This window comes from Rhinatrema bivittatum, chromosome 1, assembly GCF_901001135.1.
Source record: "Rhinatrema bivittatum chromosome 1, aRhiBiv1.1, whole genome shotgun sequence".
NCBI lineage: Eukaryota > Metazoa > Chordata > Amphibia > Gymnophiona > Rhinatrematidae > Rhinatrema > Rhinatrema bivittatum.
In genome coordinates, this window is record NC_042615.1 from 86,315,942 (window position 1) to 86,332,147 (window position 16,206).

A 16,206-nucleotide genomic window follows, 5' to 3' on the forward strand; every position below is an offset into this window, starting at 1 on the left:
TCACTTCAAAAAACAAATTTCTTTTTCTTCTGGCAATTTATCAAACACATGTTTGGCCATCCTACCTAACCCTCAATTTAGCAGGAAACTGTAGCACAAACTTTATTTGTTTCACCACAAGCCGGGCTTAAACTCTCTTCTCTATGATGCTACCTGGAATGAAAAATCCTAGATTTTTATCGGGAGCATTGTTATACTGTGCGATAAGCTTGCCAGACCGCTTGTTTGTGCGCGAAATTAAGAATTCTGGCTTTACAATGCGACGTTGCTTGTCCAGTTTCAGATTTTGCTCCTATTATCTGTTTGCCTGCTGTATTGCTAGTGCACTTAATTGATGGCAAGGCTCAAAGCCACAGGGAGCCATTCTGTAAGTATTCCAGCCAGTTTATGTTCCTTATCAATTCTGAGAATCCTATAAAGTGCAGATTGTTTCGGCATGATTTGGTTCTCTAATTCAGCAATCTCGTCTTCATTTGCAGCTACAACTGCTTCCAATTTGTGCATTTTTTTCGCTGCTTCCACTGCCTCATCTTCTGCAACTGACAGGCAGAAGGTTTCAAGTCTCAGGCCCAAATTCAATCCAATGAAGATTATAGTGCAGTGATTTGCTCCGATAATATATCCAGTTTATTAGTGATCGCCACCGTCACTGCTACCGTAATAGCATTAACCATGTTGTCGTCATTCAGGCCCAGTTGATTTTTCTCTGTTGTGGCAGCCATTTTGTCTTCACTTGCTCTGGGTTTTTCTTTGTCTTTTTTCACTGGTTTAGCTGGCATGACTGAGGGAGATTTGTGCATATAACATTTGATGTTCATATGCGCTTCCCAGTTTTAGACTTTTATCACTCATCGTGGTTCTGATGCCTCTGATACTGGCGGATTTCAGGGGCTGACACCTGGAGCCAGGCTTAGCATGTACACCCTGGTTAACAACATCATGTGACTCCTCCATTTTTTCACTTTTAATATATTTACAATCGAATATTGAGCAGGATTAAATATACAAATGTAAAAGACATATGTGCAGCACTTTGGCAGAATGTTAAATAGCAACTTACTCGCATAAATGTTGGCCCTTCCCCGGAATGCACTTGGCCCACTCCATTTTTTCATTTGTAAATTTACTCGCAAACCCTGATTACACATGGATTTTGTGATTTTAAAAATGATACCAACAATAATAAAACTACACTCCTTAATCCTAATTTAAACACAATTGCTGAAAAATATTTGAGATTGGAAAGTGGTAGTTTCACCCGTGGCCAAATAAGGTTACCGCGGCCATAAAGTATTCATTAACTGCCACCAACCCACCTTGTATTCAGATAATTAATGCCTCAAAAGAGTTTTTTTTTACATTTTTTTATAATTTGCATTTAAATTTTTTGCTTTTATGCCATACCAATGGCACTTAGCTTTCTAAACAAATTGCATTTAAAAATCTTGCTTTCATGCCGTCCGATCATACTTAGTCTTCTAGACACCAGCACAACAACCCAACATGGCCGTGTTTCAAAAAAATGATCTTCTTCAGTGGATAAACTTTTCACTCTGGTGGGTCAAACTGAGCAGCTTCATGCTTCTTAACTGTTCTCCTCTATCTTGATCTTCACCAGAGGAGAACAGTTAAGAAGCATGAAATTGATCAATTTTCAATCTATTGAGGGCAATTTTCAAAACTATGCACCTTGATGCAAAGTCATCAGATATTTATTTATGTATTTGTTTGTTTGTTTGTTTGAAATAATTTATAGCCTACCATTCTAGTATTCACGTTGTACAGTAAAAAAGTATATAAACAAGATTACACATCACAAAACATAAAATAATATAATCACTTGCCAAAAAATGATTTTAAAAAATCTAATCAATTAAACAACATGGCTGAGATCATCAAACAAATTCCCTCTAGGATCTCCATAACAGTAAGATATAAACATTCTACTACTGACATCAATGCCTGCTTAAAAAGTCATGTATCTAAGGCCTTTTAATGGCAGCAGAGCTACTTGAAATCCTCAGTTGTTCAGAGAGAGAGTTCCACAGTCATCCTTAACATCCATCTGCCAGAAATAGATTTCTCAGAAGGATTAAGATCCTTGGAAAGGATCTTTTCAGTCTGAATTTTGCTTGTTGAAATTAAACATCAATAGCATAAATAGGGATGAAAACACAGGAAAGCCAGTACTCCAGCTCCTTCATGAACCTCAGTGGGAGGGGTAATGAGCCTGTATGCCTCTTTTCTCATAGCCCAATCATCCGCCCACCAATGGCACAATTATTCCCTCTCCCCCCCAAAAAAATATCATCCTCCCTCTCTCCCTAAGGCACAATTATTCCCTCTCTCTTCCCCCACACATGCTTCTTCTATGCCATTGCACAATCACACCCAATGTCCCCCTCCTCTTAAAATAGAATGTAAGTGACCTATACAAAATCCCATGTCTCCACAGAATAACTGCAGAAACACTCTTTGGGGATAATCCCCACACTCATCCCAATCCTCCCCTATAAGAACGACATCACCTCCTCCAGGGCAACCAACCTCCCAAAACCATAATTATGCGCAGAAGTGATGAAGCCTCTCTGATGGCTACCCAAGACTGTACCACCACCCAACCCTCCAGAAAGAAGACACCTCACTGCTGGCATGGCAATCTAATTAAAAAAATGTCGCCGCTTAGTGGGGCTTCGCTAAATCTAATATGTAGTGAAGTACTGCTAGACAGTATCATTCTGAGTTTGGCAGATGAGGCAGCAGGAAGACTCTGCAGTTCCCCCTGCCATTGATGGAGTCAGGCACCTCCAAAATGGATTTAGTAGATACAGGTGAAGGGATAGCTACCAGAGGGGGCTTCATCATGCTTGTGGGGAGGGAGAACAGGATTGGGAGTTTATCCAAGATGGGCTTCATCATTCTTGTGGAGGGAAGGTTGAATCAAGATGGGGGTGAAGAGTTACCACTTAGGGGCATATGTAGTTGTTCTGCAGGGAAATTGGAACTTTGTATGGGACACTCGATCTGCAGTGGAAGGAGGTGGTCATCATAACCTTTATGGGGAGTGGAGAAGAAAATCCCCCCCCCCCCCCCCCCGCAAACCAGCCCTTTCACTTCAAGTTGGTTAGCACAGGGGATTTCCCAGCATTTGTTCCTGTTAACATCTACTTTACATAGAAACATAGAAGTGACAGCAGAAGAAGAAGACCAAAAGGCCCATCCAGTCTGCCCAGCAAGCTTTCACACTTATTTTTCTCATACTTAGCTGTTACTCTGACCACTGAGGTCAGGGCCCTTATTGGTAACTTTTTGGTTCTATTTTTCCTTCCACCCCTGCCATTGATATAGAGAGCAGTGCTGGAGCTGCATAAAAGTGAAGTATCAAGCCTAATTGGTTAGGGGTAGTAACCGCCGTAATAAGCAAGCTACTCCCACGCTTATTTGTTTACCCACCCTGTGCAATTTAGTCCTTATTGGTTGTCTTCATTCCCCCCTGCTGTTGAAGCAGTGAGCAGCACTGTATATGTATTCAAAGTGAAGTATTGGCTCAGGGTAGTAACCGTCGCAACAAGCAAGCTACTCCCACGCTTATTTGTTTACCCAGCCTATGCAATTCAATCCTAGTTGTTAGTTGTCTGAATGTAAATCCTCTTATCGTCATCCCCCCTGCCATTGAAGCAGTGAGCTGCACTGTATATGTATTCAAAGTGAAGTATCAGGCTTAACTGGTTTGGGGTAGTAATCTCCGCAACAAGCAAGCTACTCCCACGCTTATTTGTTTACCCAGACTATGCAATTCAATCCTAGTTGTTAGTGAGAGCAAATTTTAGCATTCACTTTGTATTATTTTATTGGAAAAGCATGTAGGAAATAAAGGGATAATTTTTGGACATCATACCTAATTTACATGGTAAATACGAGTATAAATTACACCAATTTTCAAAATGAATTTACGCACATAAATCCACTTTGAAAATTATCCCACCAGATTAACCTGCATGCACACCTGCTATTTGTGCACATATATTTTTGGAGAACATTTATATACATACTTTTTAAAATCCAGTGGTATGTGTATAATTCTAAACCCTTCCCCAACTCCACCCTCAGAAATGTATCTGCAGAGTTCAGAAAAACGTATATATGTAAATGACATATATGCATAAGTTTATCCACATATCAGGCGGGCAATTTAGTAAAAAGTAATTTCTGCACATAGAGCACTGTTTCATCAACAGAAGTCCCTGTGAAAATTACCCTCCCAATTATGATCATGAGGATGATGATGATGATGAAATGTCTTGCATAACAAATGAAGGGGGCCATTTTCTATCGCTTATCACGTATGAAAAGCGGCTATCGCAAGCGAAAAGTCCTTTTTCGCGTGCGATAGCTTGCCAGAGGTGGAGTCAGGGCAGTCGGGGTGGAGTCGGATAGCGAGGGGAGGAGGCGGGCGGCGAGGAGGCGGGCACTGCAATGTTTTCGCTGGCGGCGATAAGGTAAGCACCGTTATTGTCGCCTATAGCACGCCCAATAGCATCACCTTTCACGGTGGTGCTATTGGGTGCGAAAACTGGCAGCGATAACACCACGGTGGTGCGATGGCTGCCAGCTTTCGCAGGCCCACCCCCCCCTTCATCCCCCCCACCCCATTTTTCACTGGATTCACTATTCTGCATTAGAATGGTGAATCCAGGCCTAAGTCTCATTTTAACATGCATTTTAACTTTTTACCACAGGACCCACTAAATGGCACAGATGAGCTTCAGATCTGGGTTTCCAGGTTTTGCAGTTCAATGCTGAACAATGTAAGATAATTACTGTACCTTCTTCTTCATATTCTTCAAACTTAAATGTTCAGACAGAGAACACAATGTTGCATCCTTGGAGTTCTTTCCATATTCAGTCAATCCTTTGCAAAAAGATTTCATGTTTTTTTCATACTGCAAAAATATTATGATGAAAACAGTGAATCTTAAGGTTGGTTCATAATCTATTTGATTTGAGACCTCTATCACTAACCACAGATTTATTCAAATCTGCATTGCTGAATATACAAATATTTAGGGGTAGATTTTCAAATGTACGCCCAATTTTATAACATGCTTCTCGCCTTTCCAAATTCAAGTATAATATGAGTCATTTGCAGTTATAGACATTTCTCTGTCCTGGAGGATCTTACAATCTAAGGGCTTCATTTACTAAGCTGCAATATTTTTCCAAGAGATAAAAATACCATAGGTAAAATTATCATGGGTTAATAGACCCACCCAATGCTATGCGATGGTGGCCCCTTCATCCTAGACCTCCATCTTGTTAAAGGACCAGAGCAGCCCAAATGACCCCTCCACACAGAGAGGCAGCTCCAGTCTCCAATTTCAAAAACATTAAAAATAAATACCCATGTTTAAGGTCACTCTCCTTCCTTATCTACCACATCCCTTTGCAAGCAATGGTCTTTGACCCCTCTCTCCATAGATCTCTGAATAGACCTCCAACTTCCCCTATTGGCTTCCCCTATTGGCATGTCTCAAATTCTCCTCTAACTCCCCCCCAAAGGCATCCAGACCTCTCTCACTGTAGCACAAACCCTCTCAGTCATACCTTATGACTATAGGACCCCTGATGGCCTAGTGGGGTCTGGAGCATCCCAAAGGCTCCAGGCCATGTGCCATCTGAAGAAGAATGGTGCCAGCCGGTTGCATATCTACTTTTGCCCTTATTAAATACCTTTTAGAGTGCTAGGATAGGTTCCATCGGCTTGATGGAACTGTTCCAGATAGGACATTCTCGCAATATATTTCACTCCTTCCTGCTTGATTTTTCTTTTCCTAAATCATTTTTTTTCTGTTTGTAATGGCTCACTTCTCCAATATTGTGGTCTGTTTTTGTAGCATCATTAGTAGATTATTATGGAATGTGTTTGTTTACTTCTTCTATTCTGGTTCTTTTTGATGCTTTTTCAAAACCAAGAAATTGATAAAGTAAAAAAATATTAATAAATAATATTCCTCCTGAGACATAAGTTAATTTGGATTTTAGACCTTTATGAAATCTAAATTTTCCAAAATGCCAGTCTAATTCAATTTATAATATAAAGAGCAATATACAATATTGTAAAATAAATGAATATATATTTAGTTACTTACTTTCATCACAAAATGCTGGTGAATAAATTTACTCTGAATATGGAAGCCAAAAACTCTAACAATTTCAGATTCCAGGCCTTCAGTGAGTACAGCATGGATTTTATTTCCCAGAGCATGAATAATAAATAAGTTTAAAAAGTGGGTATGATGCAGATTCCTTCCTTCATTGGAAACAATCAGAAAATAAGGGTGCCTTTTCTTCAGGAAACTACGCCATTTTTGTGACAAAAAGTTGTCAAACTGAGTATGGACTTCAATGTCTGTGTTGATATCAAGGTGGATAATTAATGCAGTGCGCAGGGAAAGAAGATCAGGACTATGGAAATAGAGATGATTTACATCCTGCAAAAAATGAAAAATATGACGTTAGGGTGCTTTTTAATCTTAGACGTGATGCTTCCAACTTTCTTTAGTGTAAATAAATAAGCCAAGAGGAATGCTCAAAAATCTCATAAAGAGAGTAAAGTTGCAGTATTTAATTTTACTTATCTTGTTTTAATGCAAAATGAAATCCACAATGGGGAAAAAAGCATAATTAAGGGGGGCATTCACTAAGCTGCAATAGGGCATGACTGCATGAAAAATTGCCCGATCGCACGTTAAAAGGTCAATTTCACGAGATACATGGAAAAAAGTTTGCATCACATGGAAAAATATTTAATCGCTAATTTTTATGTTAATATGCAAAACAGATGCAAAAAAAGATGATGAAGGAGGGATACCGCTTTATGCATCCTACTAGCACACGTTACAGCAGCAAATATTGCCAATTTTAGGAAAAAATAATAATAACTCTGTTATTTGTGTCAAGACATATATATGTATATATATATATATCGCGCAATATTGCATTTAAATTGCAATACTAGACACACCTACTGAGCTGTAGACCAATTCAAAATAGCTTCCTTGCTGCTCTGATTACTTCCTGCCAAAATGTTTGGCTACTATGGTCTGCTTTTGCCTATCTTGTAGCTGAGGAAAGAGAACCAGAACCAGCAAGAGGCCAGAGAGACCACAACTGCACCATGCCACAGCCACAACAGAAGGTGGATAGGCCACAAGCACAAGTGAGCTTGCAGAAGACTGAGGTTCTCATACCACATAGGAGGTGACACCAGGCTAGGAAGGAACGAGTTTTTCGTGTCAATACCACATTGCTTGATCTTCCTGGCATTATATTAGGGGCTTATATATCAATGTTAATGCCAGTGTACAATGCATGTCAATTGTAGAGATGTGCTTCGGGTTAGGATTTTGTGTTGGGCTTTGGTTCGGAGCCCCCCCCCCCACACACACACACACACAGGAATTTTGTTTTTTCCCATGGTTTGAGGGGTTTTTTTTGGGAGCCCCGATTTTCGGGTTAGTGCGCATCAGAGTTAGCACGTGCTATCGGGAGTTAGCACGCGCTAACCCGAAAATGAATTTTTTTCGAAATTTTGTAAAAAATGTGATCGTTTTTCGGTTCTCCCGAACCATTCCGAATTAGACAATTTCATTGAAATTTCCTAATTCGGGAAAAACGATTGCACATCCCTAGTCAATTGCACATGCATTACAGTTACCAAGCTGGGCTTGATGGACCCTTGGTCTGACCCAGTATGGCATGTAACTTAACATGCATGCAAATAGCCTAGCTGGAGCTAAATAATCAAAACCATTTTCGCATGTAAAACTATGTTTAATTCATGGAAGCAGCAGTTATAAAATCACCCAGGGCACGTCGGAGAAGCCAACTGGGTCTTCGCCACTGGAAGCCCATGGTCGCCCCGGAAGGAGCCCGTAGGGACCCCTGCCGCTGGGAATTAGGTGGACTTTTGAGAGATTGAGGAGTCGTGAGGTCGGTGCAAGGGCCAACTGGAGCTTTGCCACTGGAAGCCCGCGGTCCCCCTGGGAGGGGCCCATAGGGACCCGGGCCATTGGGACTTAGGTGGGCCCTTGGAGACGATGGTCTGGAAGAAGTCCAAGGTTGAGTACCAGAGGGTCATCGCTTACCAGTCCGAGGTCGCACTCCAAGGGATCAACACTTGCCAGTCCGAAGTCACACACCAAGGAATCACCAAGAAGAAACAGGAACCCGGAATCAAGGATCTGAAGCACCAGAAGACTCACCGAAGCAAGCAGACTCGAACAACGAAGTTGCCAAGTCAAGGAGTGAGCGGAGGAAGTCTCCTTATATGCTTCCCCTGGTCTGGTTCATTGGGAACAGGTGCAGGCAATTAAAGGGACAAGGTCCCTTTAAATTCTGTAAGGGTGCATGGCCTTGCGGCTAAGAGGACAGCGACCATCTTGGATTCCCTGCCGCGGAGGAAAGCAGCCGATGCCACAAGGGAGGAGCAGGGATGCCTCCCAAGCCTGTAGCCCACCGCGGAGGTCCGTGCCGGTGTGCGGGAACAACTGGGGCCATACTCCCGCGGTCTCCCCGATGCTCCCGCGGTGGCCCCGCCGTCATGGGTCAGGTAGGGATCACGGCCGCGGCACAGACAACAGTACCCTCCTCTTTAGGGCGCCTCCCAGGAGGCCTGGGTTTGGACGGGTGGTCCCGGTCTAGGATGTTGGCCAGCGGCTCCCACGTGTTTTCTTTGGGACCGAACCCTTCCCAGGCTAGCAGATACCCTCATCTCTTCCTATGCTTCCAAACATCCAGTACCTCTTGGACCTGACAGGTGAGGTCATCTTCAGAGGTGAAAGGTTGGGGTGTCGGAGGCATGCTGGAAGGCCAAGACAGCACCAGGGGCTTCAAAAGTGAGGCATGGAATGTGTTATGGATCTTGAGTGATGGTGGTAGTCGAAGCTGATAATAACACAATGCACCAACCGATGGAGGATGGGAAATGGTCCAATAAATCGAGGGGCCAGTTGTGCTGAAGGCAATTTCAGATGGATAAATTGTGTGCTCAGCCATACCTTTTGACCAGGTCTCAGAGGCGGGTATGGTCTCCGTCGACGATCTGCATACCTTTTCACCATCTGACTGGCCTTGAGCAGTGCGTGCCGTGTGGAGACCCAGAGACGATGCAGTTTGTCCGCCAAGAATTGGGCCACAGGAGACGTGACGGAAATGGGAACAGGCAGCGGCGGATGTGGTTGCTTCCCATAGACCACCTGGAAGGAAGAGGATCCAGTGGCCATGGAAAGGTGTGAATTGAGGGCAAATTCCGCCCACGGAAGTAGACTTGCCCAGTCATCCTGTTTCTCATTCACATAGATGCGAAGGAACTGCTTGAGGGTTTAATTTGTCCTTTCTGTCAGACCGTTGGTTTGTGGGTGGTAGCCAGAAGTATAGTCCAGGGTGACGTCAAATTTCTGGAAGAGGGCCCTCCAGAATCTGGCACTAAATTGGGGGCCTTGGTCCGAGAGGATGCTTCTGGGTAGACCATGCAGCCTGAAAATGTGCTGGATGAACAGCTGGGCCAACTATGGTGCGGACAGCAACCCTGGGAAAGGCACGAAGTGTGCCATCTTGCTGAATCGATCTATGACTACCCATATGACAGTGTTCCCACCGGACGAAGGCAGATCGACCATGAAGTCCGTCGCGAGATGGGTCCAGGGTTCAGTGGGCACTGGTAATGGCTGGAGCAAGTCTGGGAACGAACCTAGAACCCTCTTATGATGGGCACATGACTGGCAGGATTCCACATAGGATCTGACATCCTTGTTGACCTTGGGCCACCAATAGTAACGGCGAAGGGTCTGTAAGGTACGATGTTGTCCTGGATGACCCAAGCAATGGGAGTCATGATCCCACCCCAAAACTTGTTTCCGCAGATGCAGCAGAACAAGAGTCTTCCCGGGAGGGATGGTCATGGTGGCGGATAACAGGACGCGTGATGGCTCAATGATAAACTGAGGGTCGTCTGAAGTTTCTGTAGTCTCAAAGACATGGGACAAGGTGTCGGCCTTAAAGTTCTTGACAGCCAGCCTATAACATAGGACAAAATTGAAGAGGGTGAAGAATAACACCCATCATGCCTGTCGAGGATTGAGTCGCTGTGCACGATGCATGTACTCAAGATTGTTGTGGTCTGTGTAGACCGTAAACGAATGTTGGGCCCCCTCCATCCAAGGACACCATTCCTCTAAGGCCACTTTAATGGCCAGGAGCTCTTTATTGCCAATGGCGTAGTTCCACTCTGCCAGGAAGAACTGGCGAGAGAGGAAGGCACATGGGTGTAACTTGTGGTGGTCCGAATTCTGGCTCAGGACAGCCCTTATGCCTTCTGAGGATGCGTCCACCTCAATGACGAATGGCCATTGCGGATCAGGATGGTGGAGACACGGCTGGCGAAGGAACGCATCTTTAAGGCGGAGGAAGGCGGCTACCGCTCCAGGGGGGCCAGTTCTTGAGGTCTACGCCTTTTTTAGTTAAGGCCATCAGAAGTGCAACAATGGACGCATAATGAGAGATAAATGAGCGGTAGTAATTGGCGAAACCCAAAAACCGTTGGAGTGGTTCCAGACCGGATGTTTGCGGCCATTCCAGGTTGGCTTTTAGTTTCTGGGGTCCATGCAGAATCCTTCACTGGAGACAATATACCCCAAGAAAGGGAGAGACTCTCGCTCGAAGAGACATTTTTCGAGCTTGGCATAAAGTGTTTTCTCTTAGGTGTTGAAGTACCTGGATGACGTGCTGACGGTGAGTAGCAGGGGAATCAGAGAAAATCAAGATTTCATCGAGGAACACGACAACACAACGATATAACAGGTCGCAGAGTATTTCATTCATGGTGTTTTGAAACACCTCTGAAGCATTGCAGAGCCCAAAAGGCATCACTAGGTACTCATAATGGCCGTCTCAGGTGTTGAAGGCCGTTTTCCATTCGTCTCCCTCCTTGATGCGGATCAAATTATATGCCCCCCGGAGATCCAACTTGGTAAAGATTTTCGTGCCTTGCAGATGATCGAAAAGCTCGGAGATTAAGGGCAAGGGGAACGGTCCTTGATGGTTATGGCATTCAGGCCCTGGTAGTCGATGCAAGGGCGAAGGGTTCCATCCTTCTTCGTGATGAAGAAGAAACCGGCCCCTGCCGGGGATGTTGATTTGCAGATGAAGCCCTTCTCCAGATTTTCTTTGATGTACTGGGACATGGATTGAGTCTCCGAGGGTGAAAGGGCATAAGTGCAGCCCCAAGAAGGTTCTATGCCAGGACGGAAGTTAATGACACAGTCGAATGGTCGGTGAGGTAGGAGTGTCTCGGCCTTCCGCTTGGAGAAGACATGCAAGTACGCCGCATAGGGGGTCGGCAAGCCTTGGAGACTGATGAGAGTGGTGGAGCATTGCACTGAAACTAGCGATTGGAGGCAATTGTCGTGACAATTCGGCCCCCATTGGGTTAACTGTAAGGTTCTCCAGTCGAACTGGGGGCAGTGTTTTTGGAGCCAGGGAAGTCCCAGAACGATAGGGTGTATGGAGTGTTCCAGGATGTGGAAGGGCATCCGCTTGAGGTGAAGAAGCCCAACCTTCATTTGGACGGGTTCCGTGATGTGTGTCACACGTCCTGGGAGGGGCTTGCCTTGGATAGACGAGATGACCAATGGAGCTCGGACGAGGACCTGTGGAATTTTCAAATGCTCCACCAGACTCTTCATAATAAAATTGCCCCCGTCCCCGGAGTCTACCAGGACTAACGTGTGGAACTCGCCGTCTGCAGATGTCAGAGCCACTGGTAGCGTGAGTGGAGGTGCAGGTGACGTTAGGCCCAGGAAGAAACCTCCTTCAGGTCCTAGGCCCAAGAGTTTCCCGGCCGCGCCGGGCATGCAGCTACCTGATGGCCCGCCGCGCCGCAGTAGAAGCAAAGCCCTTCTCTGATTTGCCGTCGGCACTCTTGTGTGGAGAGTTTCTCACGGCCCAATTGCATGGGCTCTTCGGCCGGTGTTCGGGGGACTCCCGATTCACCTTTGGGAGAAGGTGAGCGTCGAGGGCGTCTCGAAGGAGTCGAGGCTTTCGTGGTCATCTGGGACTCTTGGCGGCATTCTTGATGATGCCTATCAATACGCCCTGCCAGGTCGATGAGGGCGTTCAAGGACCTAGGTAGCTCCTGGCCCGCGAGCTCGTCCTTGATTCTGGGGCTGAGTCCCTGAAAGAAGATGGTTCATAAGCAGTCGGGGCCCCAGCCAAGCTCTGAGGAAAGGGTCCTGAATTCAATGGCAAACTCGACCAGGGTCCTTGAACCCTGGTGCAGTTGAAGGAGCTTGGGCTCAGCGGAAACCTCCTGCATGGAATCGCCGAAACTCATCCGGAAGAGCTCCCAGAACTCTCTCAAATTACTCAGGATGGGGTCATCCCATTCCCACAGGGGGAAGCCCATTCTAGGGCCTTCCCTTCGAGGAGAGAGAGAATGAAGGTGGTCTTGGTAGCGTCATTGAGAAAAAGGGCCGACTGTAGGCGGAAGTGCATATTATACTGGTTAATGAAACCCCTGCAGGCCTGAGGTTCCCCAGAAAAATGTGGCAGTGTAGGCAGGCGGATTACTGAGCGGCCCCCAGAAGCCATGGATGGAGATGGCAAGGTGGGGTTCAAGGGCCCCGATGCTTCGAAGCACTGGTTCAGGCTCTCCACCGCTGAGACAAGAGCTTTAAGGGTCTTTTGCTGGTCCATCATACGTTGGGCCATTCCAGGGATGGCCTGGCGGGCAGACACCTCCGCCGGGTTCATTGACTTGGCAATCTGTTATGATCAGGCTTGTGAACCCTTGGACCGATGGAAGGATGATATACCTTAGGAGGTGGGTCCTTAGGTTCCCCCATCGGGTGGTGAGGTGGAACAGAAGATGGGATCGGCTGACCCTCGGCACTGAAGACTGAGGCGACCATGGAGAAAGCGAAGAGTCGTGAAGTCGGTGCAAGGGCCAACTGGAGCTTCGCCACTGGAAGCCCACGGTCCCCCCGGGAGGAGCCCGTAGGGACCCGAGCCGCTGGGACTTAGATGGGCCCTTGGAGACGATGGTCCGGAAGAAGTCCAAGGTTGAGTACCAGAGGGTTGTCATTTACCAGTCCGAGGTCGCACACCGAGGGATCACCACTTGCCAGTCCGAAGTCACACACCAAAGAATCACCACTTGCCAGTCCGAAGTCACACACCGAGGAATCACCAAGAAGAAACAGGAACCCAGAATCAAGGATCCAAAGCACCAGAAGACTCACCGAAGCAAGCAGACTCGAACAACGAAGTTGCCAAGTCAAGGAGTGAGCGGAGGAAGTCTCCTTATATACTTCCCCATGGTCTGGTTCATTGGGAACAGGTGCAGGCAATTAAAGGAATGAGGTCCCTTTAAATTCTGTAAGGGGGCGCGGCCTCATGCCTAAGAGTACAGCGGCCATCTTGGATTCCCGGCCACGGAGGAAACCAGCCCGATGCCACGAGGAAGGAGTAGGGATGCCTCCCAAGCTGGTAGCCACCGCGGAGGTCCGCGCCGGCACGCGGGAACAACTGGGGCCATACTCCTGCAGCCTCCCCGATGCTCAGGTAGGGGATCGCGGCCATAAACCAGGCGGGTAGTTGTGACTGAAGGCTCATGACACTGGATCACAGCCATAGTTCCTACTGAGAGGGAAGTCCAAAGGAATAGGAGGAATCTGCCAGGTCCAAAAAAAAAATGTAGGATTTGTAGCCATTTGGGAGAGGCAGTTAATAAATTAGAAAATAAATACATAACTTATAGCCTTTAGTGCAACATGGTCCACTTAAAACACGAATGTCAGCTGCACCTCAGAAGTGCAGTTCACTTTTGTACTAGCATGCACCATTGCCACCCTCCACCTCCCAAAGCCAGCAGAGTCACACTCTTCCTCCACAGCAGGACTGGGCCTCTGCACCTGCAACCCCTCTGCGCCTGCATAAACATTTTTTAAAACTGCACCCAAAAACAGTGCCTGATGACTTCTTAAAGTGATACCTTCCCCTTGAGGCAAATGTAACAATTCATGAATGTATAACAAATATATTTAGTTCTTACCTGGAAGAAAATGATTTCATACTTTGCTCCTTTTTCAGTTAAATTCAACAGAAAAAGTTCTACTAAGTAAAAGAGATGCAGATTCTGCCCCTCCTTCAATGTCTTGTCACTTAGGCAGGTGATTAGTAATGAATCTCCATCGATCAGAAAAAAATCAGACTCCACATAGTCACACAGTAAACTCACATAACTGGTATGAAAAAAGCAAATGGAAATTAGGGCAAATTGACCATGAAGACTAAAATACATTTGTATATTGTGACCTCTAAATGCTATAAGAGAAGGATTCTTTGTAAGAATACTATTCACACAAAATCAAGCAAGAAGCCTATTTATTTATTTATCTAAATTTGATTACTCGCCTTACAGAAAACAATATACAGCAGCATTAAATCATACCAAATTATAAAATATCAAAGACATTGCAAATATCATAAAATATAGCCATATATAGATTAAAATAGAATCATCTCTAAACACCAATCTACCCAATCAAAATTCTGCTTCTCTTACATTTTATTCCCTAACCACACTCTCGAGAAAATAATCACACATTTTTACCTGTTTCCTGAACTTAGGAGAATGTCTCTCCTTCCTGATCTCTTTCAAAACTTTGTTCTCCCCAAGTTGGCCTGAAATAGCTAAAAGCTGTATGCTGTGTCAGTACCAAACTATTACCTAGAGCCAGGGCCGGTGTTAGGTGCCCTAGGCAACCTTCTGACTTGTGCTGCCCCCCCATCGCGCCGCCCCCTACCAGCTGGAGTCAAACTAGTTTGACTCCAGCCGGTAGAGAGACCCGACTCGAACCGGTAGTCCTCACCCGTTCATCCTCATCCAACCCCACTTGATCCGGTAGCTGGGTCGGGTGAGGATGGACAGGTCACTTGTCGGCTGCTGCCCCTAGAACCCTGGTAACTAAGGCCCTACCTAGTTCACCTAGTGCTTCCACCGGCCATGCCTAGAACCATTAAGCCGCAATGTTTTTTCGTGAGAAGAGTCCCACTATTGCGCAGGGGTGTCGCCATGATAATTGGGGCCTCTCCCCTAAAAAAAACATTACAACGCTATGGCGTTTTGTTTTGTCATGAGGTCAAACACCGCAGGACAAAACAACGTGGCTAGTTGCTTTTTAGGTGACATGGCAGCCCCAACCTCTAGAGACTGCCATCAACTTAAGGAGCTAGTCACTGAAAAAAAGTCAGGCAAAAAATAAGAGTTCAGTTGGGGGTCAGGGCTAATACCCAACTCAACCTGGGGCCACCTCAAGTAGCAGCCCCAACACCCCAAAGTTAAAGAAAATATGACCCCCTAGCCCTTAACCCTGACCTCACAAAATACATAGTGCCCCCCACCCCCTTTCCAGATACATGCATCAAGACACTGGACCCCCCCCCCCCCCATACCACTCCAATACTGATCTAAAAAAAATCTCATTAGGGTTCAGGGGACTCTGCACCCCCAAGCACCCTCCCTACATTCATTCTCCCCCTGCCAAATCTTATAATTTTGAAGAAGCTCCCTCGGTGGGACCTGGGGTGCCCCTAGCCCCGGACCCAGTTGGTGGCATTTTTTAAAATGGTGCTGACCTGATCTTGCCCCGTCACCTGATAGAGGAAAGACACAAGCTGAGGTCTGATCCCTAGACCTTGCCCATGTCACACAACATGATTATTGTTGTACTAAATTCACTTAAAATTTAGCATGAGTACTTTACAGCAGTGATTCTTAACCAGGGGTCCTCTGGAAGGTAGACAAGCAAAATACAGATTCTGAGAAAAAGAGCTAGCTGACCTCACCTCTGAAGCTCTTCTCTAAAGCTGCTGCTGCCTACTATCACTGCCTGATCACATGCTGAGAGGAGAAGAAGACTGCGACCTTGAGGAGCCCAAACCAGCACAGAAAAGAGGTGGGGAAGAGTCTGGCTGAGTACCGCTATAAGAAGCCTGAAGTCATATTGAAAGAAGTAGGGGAAGCCCACATGGCCAGAGGAGGAGAATGAACATGATCAGGATGCCCCCCTGGTATGACAGTGAGGGAGCAAACATGCACTAACATGGTGCTTGGGTGGAGAGATTGAGGGAGAAGGAAAGGAGGAA

At 45.9% G+C, this 16,206-nt stretch overlaps 1 protein-coding gene across 1 annotated transcript in view; it reads right to left on the reverse strand.

Annotated features, from left to right (window-relative positions):
* DDX60 (DExD/H-box helicase 60) overlaps window positions 1-14,938 on the reverse strand; it is a 444,355-nt gene extending 429,417 nt beyond the window's left edge. The window contains 3 exon segments of the mRNA XM_029604155.1: window positions 6,150-6,491; window positions 14,111-14,300; window positions 14,931-14,938. Coding sequence (XP_029460015.1) covers window positions 6,150-6,491; window positions 14,111-14,300; window positions 14,931-14,938 — 540 coding nt within the window.
* Between the last annotated feature and the right edge of the window lie 1,268 nt (window positions 14,939-16,206).